General features: G+C 44.5%; 3 protein-coding genes across 6 annotated transcripts; all 3 read left to right on the plus strand.

Annotated features, from left to right (window-relative positions):
- The first annotated feature begins 43 nt into the window (after positions 1-43).
- On the plus strand, positions 44-8,565 carry LOC147062695 (SH3 domain-binding protein 4-A-like). Of its 3 annotated transcripts, none has more exons than XM_085911869.1 (5): positions 44-176; positions 2,499-2,675; positions 3,319-5,564; positions 6,976-7,164; positions 7,343-8,562. In XM_085911869.1, exons 2-5 carry the CDS (start codon positions 2,546-2,548, stop codon positions 7,565-7,567), a joined length of 2,790 nt encoding a protein of 929 aa, XP_085767995.1. In that variant the 5' UTR covers positions 44-176; positions 2,499-2,545; the 3' UTR covers positions 7,568-8,562. The 3 variants fall into 3 exon arrangements, with proteins under 3 accessions (XP_085767995.1, XP_085767986.1, XP_085768004.1); XM_085911860.1 differs by lacking the exon at positions 44-176 and adding an exon at positions 1,745-1,978 and having other exon boundaries at positions 7,343-8,561; XM_085911878.1 differs by lacking the exon at positions 44-176 and having other exon boundaries at positions 2,507-2,675; positions 7,343-8,565.
- Positions 8,566-8,574: 9 nt separating this feature from the next.
- Positions 8,575-11,329, plus strand: LOC147062696 (ADP-ribosylation factor-like protein 4C). Its single transcript, XM_085911890.1, has one exon. The coding sequence runs from the start codon at positions 9,033-9,035 to the stop codon at positions 9,615-9,617; it is 585 nt and encodes a 194-aa protein (XP_085768016.1). The 5' UTR covers positions 8,575-9,032; the 3' UTR covers positions 9,618-11,329.
- Positions 11,330-11,706: 377 nt separating this feature from the next.
- Positions 11,707-16,526, plus strand: LOC147062697 (eIF5-mimic protein 2-A). Of its 2 annotated transcripts, none has more exons than XM_085923726.1 (12): positions 11,707-11,847; positions 12,480-12,552; positions 12,627-12,803; positions 12,885-12,979; positions 13,737-13,802; positions 13,956-14,091; positions 14,166-14,275; positions 14,351-14,521; positions 14,593-14,739; positions 14,833-14,971; positions 15,480-15,602; positions 15,880-16,526. In XM_085923726.1, exons 2-12 carry the CDS (start codon positions 12,489-12,491, stop codon positions 15,909-15,911), a joined length of 1,260 nt encoding a protein of 419 aa, XP_085779852.1. In that variant the 5' UTR covers positions 11,707-11,847; positions 12,480-12,488; the 3' UTR covers positions 15,912-16,526. The 2 variants fall into 2 exon arrangements, with proteins under 2 accessions (XP_085779852.1, XP_085779860.1); XM_085923734.1 differs by lacking the exon at positions 11,707-11,847 and adding an exon at positions 11,909-12,033.
- Positions 16,527-16,665: the final 139 nt, after the last annotated feature.

Genomic DNA, 16,665 nt, shown 5'->3' on the forward strand with positions numbered 1-16,665 from the left:
TTCCATGATTGTCAGTGATGTTTAAATCAGCAAAAAAAGGGAACGGAGAAAGACACTTCCAGGTGGATGACAGTGTGTAAAAAGTAAAGTTGGAGCGCAAGCTTGTTGTTCAAAAACAAACGGTCATTGTGAAAGAAGAACATCACACAACCCTTGACCCAAAGCCAACACCACCGGTAAAGTTATTCTGTAATTAGATCAGATGCAATGAAGTGTGTGAAGTTGCCTTGTCTTCTTTTACTTAACGTCAATGTTGCTTTATTTGCCTAGCCCTGCTTGTAAAAAAATGTTTTTTAATCTCAGTGTGGATTTTGACCTACTTAAATTATAAATGAACTACCGTATTTTCCGAACTATACGTCGCCGTTTTTTTCATAGTTTGACAGGAGCGATTTATGTGTGTAATTATTAACACATTATATCATTTGAAATGTTATGTTTACATTAAACAGCAAGAGGGCGCTCTAGGCCTGTGGAATAGTTGGAACTGCAGCTGACGAGTCTGACGTAAACTATCTGTCACCGTGGCGATGGAAGATCTGGTTGTCTCGTGTGAGATATTCCCCTCCCTAATCCCATAATCTTTTAGAGCCACCACTCTCACCCCCCCTACCCCCGATCGGATTAGACGCTCGTGGATCAGCGTGTCTAACCTCCACGCACTCGCACCTGATGGCCCACATTTTAATTCTACTTTCCAGGTTGAACTAGTTGGACAGATGGAAACCGGAAGGTCTTCTAAGAGCAGCCTGCTCTTGATCTTCTTTGCCGCATCACCTCTTTCAAATGCATATTTCTCTTGCACCATAATTACTCGTGCTAATGAGAAACTGATGAATACAGTCATGAATAACAGGCCCACCACAGCAGAAGTGCAGCAACACATGTAGACAGACAGTCATATGCCCCTCCATTTGTCTCAGCAAAAAATCACTGCACTTTACTGAATAGTGGTGAGTCATTTATGTTTGTATATTATACTGCCACCTGGTGGTCAATACAAAAACACAATGTATCAAAGTGAGTCCTGTCTCCGTGCAGCACCTCAAAGTGCACTTCTGACGTGGAAACCAAAAAGGGGTGTCTCATTATGATGATGAGAATGTGCCGCCAGTGAATTTGTTCCTTTCAAGCAGGTCCCACTTTGAAATCCTTCCGATGAAATGAGATGAAACCGCAACATTCGTTTGAATGGTGACTCAACAATGAAAAGAAAAGTGATTCTATTGTTAGTCATGAGCTTCTTCAATCCGAGATGTCAGCAGAGGTAGCTGAAGTACTTTCACTTTGCATTTTATTTAGTAAACAAAAAGTTCTTATTTTATCACTGAGAAGAAAAAAAATGCCGACTCTGAAGTACAAAAAGTACGGTAAGGTAACATGGTGTGCGCTATGACAGCCTACTAGTACACCACAAACAAATCCCCCAAGAGGAGAATCCACATTTTGAACGATGACAATGTTGGAAAATTTGATTGTCAAAAGATTTAGAGGGATTTTAAAAAATATTTTTTTTTTTGGTCATTTCAATTCTTTTAGCATGGAAAAAAAACCCACACCCATTTGGGTATAAAGATTTATTCAAAATGACATAAGACAGTTTGAGAGGGGGTATACAATTATTTTTAAATTTCAAAAATAAAATATTTTTTTCTGATAAAATAATTACACTGCAGATCACAGTGCTTTCCGAGAATAACATATTGAGTCTACTTCTTTTTAGTTTGGCAGCAGTAGGTATCAATCCATTCGGTTCAAGGTTCAATTTTGCTGAAACCCGAGTGTGTCGGTAGCTCCACCCCTGTTCTGACGCCCCCCTACACACACGCACACACACACATCTCCCACGGCACGGACAAAAGCAACCTCCTTCAGTGCAGAACACTCCGGTGGACTTAAACTTCAGAACTGGGATGAGAGATTTAATTTGATCAACTTTTTTACTAGAATCTGAAAAATGAAGAAACCAGAACCTAAGGTGAGCCTTGGCAATTCTGCATTCTTGTGGATTATTACTTTGCCGCAGAGGAGCCGGCTTAATTGGAAGCAGCAAGCGGTCAATTTGCAGGATCACACATATCTGAAAGATTATTTTCTCTCACGCTTATAATGATAACATTTGTGTTTTTGCTTTAAATTTGATCAATATAAAATGACTATGTTCAAAAGTAGTGGTAAAATATGTTTCTGATTACAAAAGTATAATGATAATGATGAATCTTGTCATTTTTGCCCCTATCAGCCTTGCGGCATTTCCATCAAAGTATATCAAATATCGTATTCATGTCACAGCAAATTAGCGAGTGCGTCTTCACCCTGCCAATAAGGTCACCTGCTAATCTGAAAATCCTTCATCTGAGACACGCACAGACGTAGGCACCGTTCCATTTTGTCTTTCCGATTATCCGCTCTGGTCATTTTTCACACACTACTTTTTCTGTTGGATTTTTTTGTTTACATTTTCTAAATGTTTGAAGAAATCAGTCATTCCTTTCCAGATGAAAAGCATTTGAATGAGACTCGGCCCACCACGGCTGCCCATCCAATGGTCAGCATGACAAGCGGCGATCACCTCCTCCCTCGTTGCAAGTCTGAGGGGATGCTCGAGGATCTGGGCCAGAAGTGTCGGGCCAGCCTCTCGCAAGTCAAAGGTCATGATGAAATGTTCTCTTTGGGTATGATTCCTTTGATTTGCCCTCTCATCCCACCGCAATGTGGCCATCCATACAAAGCGCCACTAACTAGACTGCATGTCTGCTTTTTTAAAATGTTCCATCTGCCCTAATGATCTAATCTAAAAATAGTAGATTATGCACTGAATTATGAAAGTTGTATGATTGTGAGATGAATAACAACTTCAGAAGAAATGTGTTTCCATTTCATGTCTCGCTTGCGTTTTCAATGCAAATGACAACTGGACAAAAGCAGGCAGAGTGGGAGTGAAAATATTTGTCTCCCATTTTTGTTTACTGTGTCTGTAATATTTTGGTCCATTTCTAAAGAGCAACTCTATTTTTCAGAACAACTAAGACATAGGTGTCAAACACAAGGACCGGGGGCCAGATACGGCCCGCCACATCATTTTTTGTGGCCCGCAAAAAAACTTCGTGTCAATACTAAAATTACAAATTGTCTTTTCTCCAATATTTACTACCATTCATCTTTTTAAAATATTTGATAAATATGAGTTTGACACCCCTGAACTAAGACGTTCAGATAAAAAAAAAAAGCATTCACGATCCAAATCGTTTATTGATTTGTACCATGAGCTGAGTCCATATCGTTGAATTAACTTTTATTAATCTCTTTTGGTTTCAGTGCCTTCTTCCAGTGTCTTAAGACTGGACACGTCTACCTCATATGGAGCTGCACAGGAAGTGGTGGCCATCAAGGATTATTTGCCCACCAGTTTAGTCAGCCTGAAATTCTCCAAAGGCGATCGACTTTTTGTTCTGGACACGTCGGGCGGCGAGTGGTGGTACGCACACAATAACAGGGAGATGGGCTACATCCCCGCTGCTTGTGTCAAACTGCTTAACTTCAGGAATTGTTCGCTTAGTGATAGCGGAGTGATCGACAGTCTTGGAGAGGAAGAGGAGCTGCCGAAGGACTTTGAAGGCTTAGGGGAGTGGAGAGCTAACAACTATCCGTTTTGTGAAAACCCCTTTGTGCATCCCTCAGACCAGAACCGCCAATGTGTGACAAACTCTGCTGATTTGATTCTTTTTGACACATTTGCAAATCCAAACGACTCCAACAGTGATACCAAGAATATTAATTTCAGCAGTTGTCCCGATCCTCTTTTAAGGAGTAAACGTTCCCAGAGTCTTTCCCAACTCTGGCTTCTACAAGCGCAATCAAATCCGAGCATACCTTCCTCCTGTTTCTTCACGGGCCTGAAAGCACCTTCGCCGGAGCAGTTTCAAAGCCGCGAGGACTTCCGAACGGCTTGGCTCAACCACCGAAAACTGGCCAGGTCTTGCCATGACCTGGAATCCTTAGGCCAGAGTCCGGGATGGGGTCAGACCCAACCCGTTGAGACCAGCATTGTGTGTGGCTTGGATAGCGGCGGAGGTGTGGTTCAGCTGCCGGACACCAACATCACCCTCCACGTTCCCGAAGGGCACGTTTGCCACGGCGACCATCAGCAGATCTCCATGAGAGCCTTACTGGATCTTCCCTTGGAGCTCAACAACAATAGCTGCTCCACTGTCAGCCCGGTAGTGGAGATCAAGCTCAGCAACATGGAGACCAAGTCTTTTGTCACTTTGGAGATTCAAGTGTCAGTCGCTGTAAAGACGGAGAGCGACCGCTCCGCCGAAATACTTTGTGTTCGGAGCGAAAGCAAAGATGGACCCTACGCGCCCATTCCGACTTGTTACATTTATAAGGACATGGTCCAAGTGCGGCTGGACAGTCTTGAGTCGTGCATGTACGTGGCGGTTGTGGTTCGGTCACTGAACATCAGTCACGGCGTGAGCGTGTGGGACCACATGCAGAGAACGGTCACGCTCGGAGTTTACGGACCCAAGCACATCCACCCTTCTTTTAAGACCGTCGTGGCCGTGTTTGTCCATGACTGCGCCCCGAAGACCTTACTGCTGAGTCAGGTGGGTCGCTTAGCTTGCTCCACCCCTCCAGTCAGCCTCCAGTTGTGGGGAAAGCAGCTTTTTATCCTTAGGTCCCCTCAGGATCTCCAGGTGGGGCTGTACCCCAATGTAGCCCACTATCAGGTAAAAGCCTGCGATGGTGCCGGCCTCGTCCGCGGATTTCAACTGAAACTGGGCAAGGTCGGCCGATTGGTTTACGTGATGTCTTCGCGCGACCCCAATATCGTCTCAGACTTCACTCTCAGGGTCCAAGTCAAGGACACGCTGGACTGCACCCTTACCCAGTTCTGCATCCAAACGCCGCAACCGCCGCCAAAGTCCGAAGCAAGGACGACGGGCCAGAGGAGATTCTTGAAAAAAAACGAGGTGGGTAAGATTACCCTGTCGCCGCTGGCTGTCACCTCCAAATACCCCAAATTTCAGGAGCGTCGTATAACCAGCTTAAAATTCGGCAAGCTGATTAAAACGGTAATACGGCAGCACAAGAATAATTACCTGCTGGAGTACAAGAAAGGCGACATCATCGCCCTGCTCAGTGAGGAGAAGATCAAGCTCAGAGGGCAGCTACGCACTAAAGAATGGTACATCGCGTTCTATCAGGGCAAGACGGGGCTGGTCCACGCCAAGAACGTTTTGCTTTTGGGAAAAGTCAAGCCCATTCATTGGTGTGGGCCAGATTTAACGACCACGACGCTGCTGGAGCAGATCCTCAAACCGTGCAAATTTCTGACATACATCTATGCCACCGTGAGGACCCTTCTGATGGAGAACGTCTCAAACTGGGGAGCGTTTGCCGACGCGCTGGGCTACGGGAACTTGCCGCTGGACTACTTCTGTCGGACCGAGCTGGACAACGAGCCAGAGAAGGTAGCGTGTGTTCTGGAGAAACTCAAAGAGGAGTGCACCAATGCGGAGAGCAAAGGGAGGAAGTCATTTCAGAGGGAGCTCATGATGGTGAGTATAAGTTGTGGCAACAAGTGGCTCGATTGTAAAATGACTTGCCGAAATGCAGGCGACAGACAAAATTCTGAGAAAATTCTCAGAAATTCACTGAAAACTCAGAAAAATTCTCAGAAAATTCTCAGTAAACTCAGGGATTCTCAGAAAATTGTCAGAAAACTCAGGGATTCTCAGAAAATTCTGAGAAAAGTTTGACAAAATTCTGGCAAAATTCCGACAAAATTCATCAAAGCGGATCATTAGCATAACCCAAAAGTTTATTTGCAGCCAATCACTTTGGGTCTGGCGTTTCCCGTTTATTTGGGCACGCTGTGCCTTTCAAAGCCTTGGAACCGTCTTACATAACTATTGCTCAATCAAACATTTCATCCTTGCCAAGTAAACAAGCCTTTCATTCTTTCTTGAGGCTCAAAGTGAAGCCGGATTGAAATTTGTCAGCGGCTTTGGGCCAGAACCCGCTTGCCGAACCGGGATGAAAAACTGTGGGAAGTGATAACTGATACCACAAGAAAACAAAGAGAGTAGATGCACCCCCAACATCACAGGTTATCATTTAGCAAGACAACAATTTTGTCCACTTTTGCACTCGCTCACAGCTACAAAACGACATGAAGCCATCTTCCTTCTTCACAAGTGTGAAATGTGAGCAGGAAGCCTAGCTCGAGGGGCATCCGACACTGGCTGGGCCGGTCTCTTCAAGCGCCTGATCGGGTTACACCCGACTAGAGTGTGTTCACTCAATCATCACATCTAAAAAGGTGCAATTTAGCACCACCATCAGATGCTCAACCATTCAGAATCGGCCTTAGACTTTAGTTGTCAAGTTGACAAATGAAGCTTCAAATGTACTTCATGAAGCTGTTGTAATTTTTTTCACTCCTCTACAGGGCACTCTCTGTTCAACATTGGGTTAAAAGTATACTGACTTGTCATTTCTAAAACTGCTTAATTCACACCAACAGTGCCATCTAGAGGAGTAAATAAAATACAACTGGTTCATGAAGCAAATCTGAAGCCTCATTTTCCCATCACTCGTGTCAACGCTGCAATAGATTCAGGTTCCGCCTCTTCTGAACTCCTGAGCTTTGTTTTGAAACTGTTTTGTGTTTCATGGGACATGTTGCACTTCAATCCTTTCCGGCTTAAATGACACAAAGCTACTTCATTGCACGTAAGGCCATTGTGCCCAAGAAGCCTACCGTGTACCGTAGGTGTTTGGGGTACTATTTTTAAAGCCAAGCCTTCATGCGGCTTAAATGGGAACGCGCGTTCGAAGGCCGCCCGTTCGGCTCAGCCAGGCGGTCCGAAGGAGAGCGTGCCGGCCGGGGATGTTACATGAAAGTTGCTTCCCACTTTGGGAATCTTGAAATGACGTTTTGTTAACCCTTCCTGCCACCACCGTCAGGCCTTGCTCAAGATGGACTGCCAGGGTCTTGTTGCCAGATTGGTTCTGGACTTTGTCCTACTGACCACGGCGGTGGAGGTGGCATCCCGCTGGAGGGAACTTGCAGAAAAACTGGCCAGGGTGTCCAAGCAGCAGATGGAGGCTTACGAGGCACCGCATCGGGATAAAAGCGGCGTGCTGGACAATGAGGTGAGAGCACGCCGCTGATAATTGTCATTTAGGGTTTGTAGATCAGACATCAAAAGTTTTGCCAATTTAAATGACGCACCAGAACGATAGAACGTGCTGTTTCTGAAGATTGACCAACGTGTATGTTTTTCTTCCAAAATATGGCTTTGCCACTCAACCTTGATCTACATCCCATCAGTCCATGTGGAAACCAGCTTACGACTTCCTGCTGACGTGGGCAGCGCACGTAGGAGACAGCTATCGGGATGTCATCCAGGAGCTCCATGTCGGTCTGGACAAGATGAGGAACCCCATCACCAAGAGGTGGAAGCATCTGACCGGCACCCTCATCCTCGTCAACTGCCTCGACATCCTCCGAAGTGCCGCCTTCTGTCCCACCGGCTATGGCGACTTTGCTGTCTGATCTGCCATAGTTGCCGGTCAAGCGTGAGGATAAGCGGTTTGTAAAATGGATGAATGATTGAGCAGGCAGATTCTGAGTTCCAAACTTAAACTCGGCTTTTTATTGTGTACTGCATAGCATGCCAAATATTGACATATGCATGTCAACAAACTGCTGTTGCTTTTAAATCCAAACAACGAAAAATCCTACATTCTGTGCTGGATATGTCCATTTTTTTTTTTTTTTTGTGGCTGCCTCTTATTTGCTCCCCCTTGTGGAGTTCAGTCATATCCTAGAAACGACTTTTTGCTTATATATATATATATATATATATATATATATATTTTAAAGACAATATAAGGTAAACTCCAGTGTGTTTTTCACTGCGTGTATGGAACGAGGTTAATTTGTTTTCACTTAACCTACAAGTTCCGCCAGTTTAAAGTTTATTGTGGTGACTCAGTTTCAATGCCACTTTTTTTGGGCGGGAGGGTGGCATTTGCATTTTCATGCAACTAGACTTGATGCAAGAAATAAATTTGTATATATTGCCGCTTTGTCAAAAAATAGAAGAAGAAAAACCCCTTGGCATTTCTAATTTACCAAAGAATTTTGTTTCGCTAAATAGTGAACCAGGCATTGTAAATGCAGCTTGAAAGACCGCACAGCAACTTGCGGGAACGTCCGACCTTGGTTCAATTGCGACCTGTGTTACATTCTCATGTGACGAAACTCTGCTGCTATCTAGTGGCTACAAGAATGTAACAAGCCCACGCGTGTTAAAATAAACGTTAATGTCATCGTCCATATAAATAACAAAAAAATAATAAATAACCCTCCGCAGACAAAGAAAACGTTTTCCATCGTTGCCTACTGAAGTAATAATAATAATAATAATAATAATAACAATAATAATAATAATAATAATAATGCGGTTTGGATAATGGTTAAATAATAATAATAAAGCTTTCCCGCAGTGCAAGCATGCAGATGTGACCTTTACGGTTTTGTACGCAGAGGAAATAGTACACGCAAAGCTTCAGAATAAAAGCATTCGACTTTACGTTGTCAAGCAGCCAGTATAATCGTGAACCTGTCTTTTCTTTCCTTTGTTTTTTCATCCTCCCAAAACCGGATATTAGTTCTCAGCCATCCTGCTGCAAGCATTCTGATCGCTACATGGTTTGTTGTTTTTTTTGTCCACGCGTCACGCGCTCGTGTGGCTTAGCAAACTCAGCACCGCGACGTGACGTTGCAGACGCACGAGGGGACATAATGTGACATTTCCACGCTGTGTTACGAGTGCTTGAGGAGCAAAGCCAGGCCGCGGATATGCAGGGATGCGGAGGTTAAGGAGGTTGAGGAGATTAAGATTGAGGCTGCCGGAGTGTGCTCTGCGCCACTCTCCCGAGCCGCTGCTCAGGCGGCCCGGGGTCCCTTTCGATTAAGCATCCTCCCATCCCAGGCTTGATGCCGCGCCTGCAGGATGGGGACTAGTTTCTCCAACCTGGCAGCCTTCCAGTCCCTGCACATTGTCATGCTCGGCTTGGACTCCGCGGGCAAAACCACCGTGCTCTACCGGCTCCGGTTCAACGAGTTCGTCAACACGGTGCCCACCATCGGCTTCAACACGGAGAGGATCCGGCTGGGTGGCGCGGGTACATCCAGGGGTATCAGCTGCCACTTCTGGGACGTCGGCGGCCAAGAGAAGCTGCGGCCCCTTTGGAAGCCCTACAGCCGCTGCACGGACGGCATCGTCTACGTGGTGGACTCGGTGGACGCCGAGCGGCTGGAGGAAGCCCGGGCCGAGCTGCACAAGATCACCCGCTTCTCCGAGAACCACGGGACCCCGCTGCTGGTCATCGCCAACAAACAGGACCTGCCGCGGGCCCTGGACGTGGCCGACATTGAGCGGCAGCTGGCCCTGTCCGAACTGAGCCCGTCCACGCCGTACCATGTCCAGCCCGCCTGCGCCATTATTGGCGAGGGTCTACACGAGGGCATGGACAAGTTGCACGAGATGATCGTCAAGAGGAGGAAAGCGCTCAAGCAGAAGAAGAAGAGGCAATGATAGGTCTGCATCTTACGTGACAGCATGCGGGGGACACCTTGCACGTCCCCCCCGCGCATCATCATTTAGAATATTTAGAGACGCCAAAATAAACCTACGCTTAAATGCAAGTAATTATTTCCAGCGGGCATATTCGGTACTTAACACATTTAGTGGACCACCTGTCATGATTCAATTAAACATAATCCGATAATCCCCGCCCCATCATTTGACAAGAAATAATAATGACTAGCTACTGTGCTTTTTGTAAAACAGGAAACTAACGTGTAGCATATTTTTGCATTTAAAACAAGCATGTGGCACATTGCAAGCCTTTTAGATGTTACATCATGCCAAAATAAGCTCCATGCAAACTTGCAATATTTCTAGGGGTTGACCACCACTCTTTGAATTTCTGTGATTTCTTCTGATTCACAACGGGGAGGAATTTCTTTCGAATTCAGCTTTCATAGCCATTTTTGGGCGGAAGGGGTGACAGGCGCTTCTCCAAGTCACAAATCAATTAAGCATAGATAAGACATCATGTCAATCCTTGAACGTGGTGTTATAGCAGCACATGACAGATTGAAATAAAATGAAATACAGTATTATGCATAATAATTAATTTTTTAGCAATAAAGTCAGGTGTGATTTTTTTTCTGTAGCCCCATATAAAACAGCTGCAGATAATAATAAAAAAAAAACGGTATTGAGTCCACAATAAAGATTTTTATTTTCAACCGATATTTAATTGTAGCACTATCGAGAGCAGATGGGGCGGTGGTCTATTACATTTTGTAAGCGCTGCAAATCGATTTATTTTCAGGGAGCACATTTCACAATCTCCCATGCAAATGACACACGTACGCATGAGCGATCGTAAATCGTCGAGACGAACGGCGAAGACAAGCTTCTGGCCCCGTGGCATCGGTCAGCACCTCAGTCCCACAAGATTATTATGGGGACCCACAAAAGATCCTCCTTGCACCTGCAGTCCAAGAAGACAAAATGATGTCAAGGTCATGAAGCCTTAATAGGAAGGAAAGAAAAATCATGAATGAATGCAAGGAGGTCTGAAATGCTTTGATTGCTGCTGGTGGCGGAACGACTGTTACGGTAGCATCCGGCACTTTCCGGCGAAAGTGTCATACTTTCAAAGAGTGAGGCCTTTGTACCTTTGCTGGAGGAACAGTGATTGACTCCCACCAGCTCATCTCTTCCAAATGTAACCACCTGGTAGCAGAAGATGCCGCATGCAAGCTAAAGATGCACGATGGCTGACGATGTTATGCCGAATCATTTCATGTCGTCTGTCCATCACTGCAGCTCGAGCAAAGTCTTGACCAAGGCATTTCTCCTTACAATGGGGAATAAAGTCAAAAATGGTTGACTTCACTATCTACTCTTTGTCAAGGTCTGATTTGAGCACATGTTAAATTATGGCCCTCAAGTAAGTGCTTTGAACATTTGCAGGTGACTTGCGCTAGCTAGGTACTTCCCATCATGTAGGCAGGAGAATTGTTGTACTTATTTATTTGGGCCACATAGATTTTGAAACAACAGTGTAACTTGGGGTTGAACTCCCACTTGAATGTTACAAGGTGATGCAGCCAAACAGTCAATGAAAATGCAGTTTGATGATTTTCATGTAGCAAAGTCGATCTGCAGTATGTTACACTTTGGAAACAGTTGTTAGCGAAACCAAATGTGGCAAAATTCATTAAACAAGTATTTTGGAGATAAAAATGCTCTGCGACTGATTTCTGTTATTTGATGCAAAAAAAAAAAAAAACCTCGATCTAACACCCACCCACTTAGAATGGTTGGAATACTTTGTTGCATTTTAACTCGATTTCAATATTGAACCTTTTATTCCGCTACCAAACCTTTAATGACTTATTCTATGTATGAATCGGGTCATGTTGAGCATCCTTCAGAACATAATAATAAGGATGATAATAATAGTAAAAATAAATTAATTAATTAATTAAAACTAAATTAATAATAATAATAATAATAATAATAATAATAATAATAATAATAATAATAAGCGGTATTTATGGATAATAATAATAAAAAGTCTGGGTTTTTTTTTCCTCCGAAGCGGAAGTGACAGTGAAAAGCGCATGCGCAGAGGGCGGAGTCTGCGGAAGTCCTGACGGGAAGGTCTTTTTGTTTGGGGCTCTCTCACATTCGCGACGCTCCGTTCGAGTCTCTGGTTCATAACCGTTTTTTATCTGCATTCATTTCGGTGAGTATTTGCGTGTGTTGACTTTGTTTGGTGTCACACGTCATCACGTCGCTAAAGACGACAAGGCATGTGATCCGATGGCGTCAAAATAAATCGTAGTCTCACATTCGTGTTGCCGTCATGGGCGACGTTCGAAGGCTGGTTACGCTAAATTAGCCCAATTTAGGGATTTTTCTCACTTGCCTGGTACGTCTTTCAAAATGCTAGGTGACACTTGACCTACATTTTCCTAGTGAAAGGGCACGTTAATAAAAAAATTCTCGCTTCACGAAATCAGTCCGCTGTCAGTTTAGTTGCTGAGATTAACGAGCTGGTTTGAGGCCCCAGCTAACCTGTGCTAGCTCAGCGCATGGTAAGGCCCTCGGGGAGCTAAAGCTAACAGCTAACAGCTAAAGCCATGTATAGTCCGCTAAAGACAGGTATAATCCACTTCAACCGTGTATGAAAGAAACTTTCGCTTCCTTTTGCTATATTCGTGACATTGCTTCATTTTACAAAACCGTGCAATGTCTTGGTTTTGACAGCTGTTAACATTTAATGTGTTTTTTTCACGTTGCAACTAGTTGGGTACGCACCTGGAAACAAACGTTTCACGTTTAAGCCTCCTTAAACCCACTCTCATCTTTTTCAAGGTGTCTTTTATGAATAATCAAAAGCAGCAAAAGCCAACGCTAACAGGCCAGCGTTTCAAAACGAGGAAAAGAGGTCGGTCTAACTTTGGTTTATGCTTAGTTTGGGTGTGCACCGCTTCCTAATATGTGCTTTCTTTCCCTCTTTAGATGAAAAGGAGAGGTTTGATCCTACTCAGTTTCAAGAAAGTATCGTACAAGGCTTGAATCAAACTGGCACTGACTTGGAGGCTGTTGCGAAGTTCCTTGATGCCTCCGGCGCCAAGCTTGACTACCGCCGCTATGCCGAGACACTCTTTGACATCCTGGTGGCCGGTGGAATGCTGGGTACGTCGTGTGGATGCTCTCACAACAATCTTCGCGTCGAGCTGATGTTTGTTTCTGAATCATCTTTGCGTTCTCCTGCAGCTCCAGGAGGGACTCTGTCTGACGACATGACCCGCACAGAGTTTTGCCTCTTTACGGCACAAGAAGACCTGGAGACGATGCAAGCATATGCTCAGGTAGGCAGGAAGTTCAGATGACAAGCCCGTATTTCGTTACCTTGAGAAGCTGAAAAATGTTCATTTAGTCTCATTAAACATCCTGGTCTATTTAATGTGAAATAATTACAATTCAGAAGTTAAAGTGGGGATTTCTACTAATATTCCAAAATTAGATTCTAAAGGTTTAAATCAGCGTAACTGGACTTGTTTGTCGAAGATGGTTCACCTTTCATCCAAAAGGCTTTTTCATTATAAAATCTGCTGTGGAATTTCCCATTTAACCTCTGACGAGCACGTCTCTTTGGAGGTGATTACAATAGGGTTGTTTTTGTTGCCAGTCATGGCTCGTGAACAATTATCCGCCATGCCAACTGCCTGTCTAGTGAAGCGAAAAATAATATTTTAAAGGTATTTGGGTATTCAAAACATAAATACAGCCGCCCATGCCCATATGAGGACGTTCCAGTACCTTAAGTGCTCTTCTTTAAATTTTACTTTCATCTGTAGCCTGCGTGCACTTTTTGCTTGCAACATTAGACAAAACAAAAAATTGACCAATCAAGGGTTCGTAAATAGATAATTAATTTAGGGTTATACTGAAATATATTTTCAGACTAAATCTAGGTTGCTTGTTTGGCACCAAGTTTCAATTTTTACAATGTCTGGGTTACTACCGTAAATTGTTAGAAAAAGTTTCCAGTTTGTAAAATTCCTGCATATTTCCATCTTTATAACCTTCTGTGGATGAGCGCTTACGCCAAATTTTCCCCCTCAGGTTTTTAACAAGCTGATCAGGCGCTACAAATACCTGGAAAAAGGTTTTGAGGAGGAAATCAAGAAGGTGAGCACCTTTTTTTCTTATTTTGAAAAGCTGAGTTGGTGTTGACTGTTGTGTAAGGCGCACGACGTGAGAGATGTTGCAATGTTCAACGTTGCCTGCAAATCGTATTTCTCTGCAATCGTATAATTGTAAGCATCGTTTTGTTGTGCCCAGTTGCTGCTGTTCCTGAAAGGGTTCACTGAGTCCGAGCGCAACAAGCTGGCCATGCTGACCGGCATTCTGCTGGCCAACGGCAACATATCGGCCTCCATCCTCAGCAGCCTCTTTAACGAAAACCTCGTCAAAGAGGGTAAGGGGCCGCCGTGGTGTGCCGACCGCCGGCGGGCGGGACTTTCGTCGTAAGCGGTGCACTCTTGTGTGCAGGAGTGTCCGCAGCTTTTGCCGTCAAGTTGTTCAAGTCTTGGATCAATGAAAAGGACATCAACTCTGTCGCTGGCAGTCTCCGCAAAGTCGGCATGGACAACAGACTGATGGTAAACGTTTTAGCCGAAAGCCAAAAGATTCCGCGCTCCTGCGTTTTCTGACGCCGCTACCTTTTCCCCCGGAAGGAACTTTTCCCCGCCAACAAGCGGAGCTGCGAGCATTTTTCCAAGTACTTCACTGACGCCGGGCTGAAGGAGCTGTCCGACTTTGCCCGCAACCAGCAATCCATCGGCGCCCGCAAAGAGCTGCAAAAGGAGCTCCAGGAGCAGATGTCCCGCGGAGACCCACTCAAAGAGGCAAGGCGAGCCGACTTCCTGACGGTTGCTCGCGCTCGGCGCTAATGCGGCCGTCTCTTGCCCCACCGCAGATCATTGCCTTCACCAGGGAGGAGATGAAAAAGGCCAACCTCTCTGAGCAGGCCATGATCAGCATCATTTGGACTTGTGTGATGAGCTCTGTCGAGTGGAATAAAAAGGAAGAGCTGGTGACCGAACAAGCCATCAAACTTTTGAAGGTTTGTTACCTGCATCCAGTTCTTTTTTTTTTTTTTTTTTTTTTATGGGCCTTGCGCTTGTTCAGCGTCAGCGTGACCCTCTCTTCTCCGCAGCAATACAGCCCTCTGCTGAAGTCCTTCACCTCCCAGGGTCTCTCTGAGCTCAGCCTGCTGCTGAAGATCCAGGAGTACTGCTACGATAACATCCACTTCATGAAGGCCTTCCAGAAGATCGTGGTGCTCCTCTATAAAGGTCTGTACGCAGGCTTCCTGAAGCTTTTCATAGCCGATGGGAAAAGTTTGTGTTGCAATGTAAAAATGATAAGCTGACTCGGCATACATTAATGCATGCAAAGCTCCGTCCGTGGCTGATGGGCTTCCTCCTGTGGCAAAGCATTACAGCAATTGATTTTTGACAAAACGTGCCTACTCAAATGTATCTAACCCACTTTTGCTCGTTGTCCCCCCCCCCCCCCAAAAAAAAACACCCTAACTTGTTATCATCACACACAATGATGTAAGTCTACTGCGCCGATTTGAAATTTCAGGCAGTCGAAGTCTCGCTATTTATAGCACTTATTGATTGATAATTTGATCACGTGCAGACTGCATGTGATCAAATACTTGATGTACTTGTAGCGTAAAAGTGAGGCGTGGAGAGTCTGCCACTTCTTCTTTTCTCTCGCAGTTTTTTTCTGTCAAGGTCTCTTGTTGCCAGCATCAACATATGTGTGATTTTCCGTCTTTTCCCTCTTCCTCAGCGGATGTCTTGAGTGAAGAGGCCATCCTTAAGTGGTACTCCGAAGCCCACCTCGCCAAGGGGAAGAGCGTCTTCCTCGAGCAGATGAAAAAATTTGTGGAGTGGTTGAAGAATGCAGAAGAAGGTGAGGAAGCAAAGCGACACTTGTGAAAAGTCAATTTACGTTTTCGTTCACATTTAAATCCTCCAAAATGCTCCACGCAACGTAATTGTAACTTTGATTCCTTCAATCGGTGCATCAGTTAAATGTGGGAATTGTATCAAACCTTGACGTTTTCAAATATCAGCATCGACCTAAAAAAAAAAAAAAAAAATCCATATTGGGCAGATCAGAGGTTGGACATTGCTCAATGCTGCGTTCAAGTTACCCAAAGTTTGACTTTTATGTTTTCTCCCTGCAGAGTCTGAATCGGATGAAGAGGAAGCAGACTGAAATTTTCAGTTGCCAGATGAGTTTTTTCCCCCCTTTGCGTACCCGCACCTTTATTTTTTTTTATTTTCAAACGAGTAGAAATGAGATTGGTAGAATGTCGATGCCCTTCTGACTTTTCTACCTCCTGGTATAGTTCCCTCACAAGTCGCACACGTTATTTTTCGAACCTTTTTTTTCCCCCAAGGGCTCGGTCCTCCTTTGTAACTGTTGGTGGGTTGTCCGCCTCAGTTGTCGCTCTTGTAGTGCCCTCTAATTTGGACAGCAAACATTCCGTGTCATCTTGTGGCCTCTGCTCGCTCCGGCCTTTACTCGGAGTTCACATCACTTTACCACAAGACTGTGAGGCCAACTGACAAATTTTTGCCAAAGTTCTTTTTTTCTTGTCTTTCTATTTCTTTTCTGCCCCTTCCAGTTTAAACTTGACATTTTGGCTCATACTCACTCAAACGCCGCCTTTTTTTTTTTACCTCTCCCGTGTGTTGTGGCCACACCGGTTAGTCCATTGAAAGACACGCCCTATATATTGCCTCGCCAGCAATCAGATTATTGGTTTCTACTTTCGTTAATCTGATGTAAACCAATTGACTTTTTTATGAAATAAAGCTTATGAAATGATATCGTGTGTTTTGAGTCGGCCAAAGAAACATTCTGATGGAGATGCACCGTACGTAACGTGACAAAACTCAAAAGGTTTTCTCCCAACTCATCATGCAACATGCCAGTTGAATGATGACACTTGTTTATGGTACAAAAA

Source organism: Syngnathus leptorhynchus, chromosome 1, assembly GCF_054491065.1.
Source record: "Syngnathus leptorhynchus isolate UIUO chromosome 1, UIUO_Slep, whole genome shotgun sequence".
NCBI lineage: Eukaryota > Metazoa > Chordata > Actinopteri > Syngnathiformes > Syngnathidae > Syngnathus > Syngnathus leptorhynchus.

What these genes read in the sequence shown, in the direction of transcription:
- LOC147062695 (XM_085911869.1), top strand. Translation starts at nt 2,546, where the DNA reads ATGGTCAGCATGACAAGCGGCGATCACCTCCTCCCTCGTTGCAAGTCT. An exon ending in TGATGAAATGTTCTCTTTGG is followed by an intron (nt 2,676 to 3,318) that starts GTATGATTCCTT and finishes TTTTGGTTTCAG; the next exon opens with TGCCTTCTTCCAGTGTCTTA. An exon ending in TTCAGAGGGAGCTCATGATG is followed by an intron (nt 5,565 to 6,975) that starts GTGAGTATAAGT and finishes CACCACCGTCAG; the next exon opens with GCCTTGCTCAAGATGGACTG.
- LOC147062696 (XM_085911890.1), top strand. Translation starts at nt 9,033, where the DNA reads ATGGGGACTAGTTTCTCCAACCTGGCAGCCTTCCAGTCCCTGCACATT.
- LOC147062697 (XM_085923726.1), top strand. Translation starts at nt 12,489, where the DNA reads ATGAATAATCAAAAGCAGCAAAAGCCAACGCTAACAGGCCAGCGTTTC. An exon ending in CGAAAACCTCGTCAAAGAGG is followed by an intron (nt 14,092 to 14,165) that starts GTAAGGGGCCGC and finishes TCTTGTGTGCAG; the next exon opens with GAGTGTCCGCAGCTTTTGCC. An exon ending in GCGGAGACCCACTCAAAGAG is followed by an intron (nt 14,522 to 14,592) that starts GCAAGGCGAGCC and finishes GCCCCACCGCAG; the next exon opens with ATCATTGCCTTCACCAGGGA.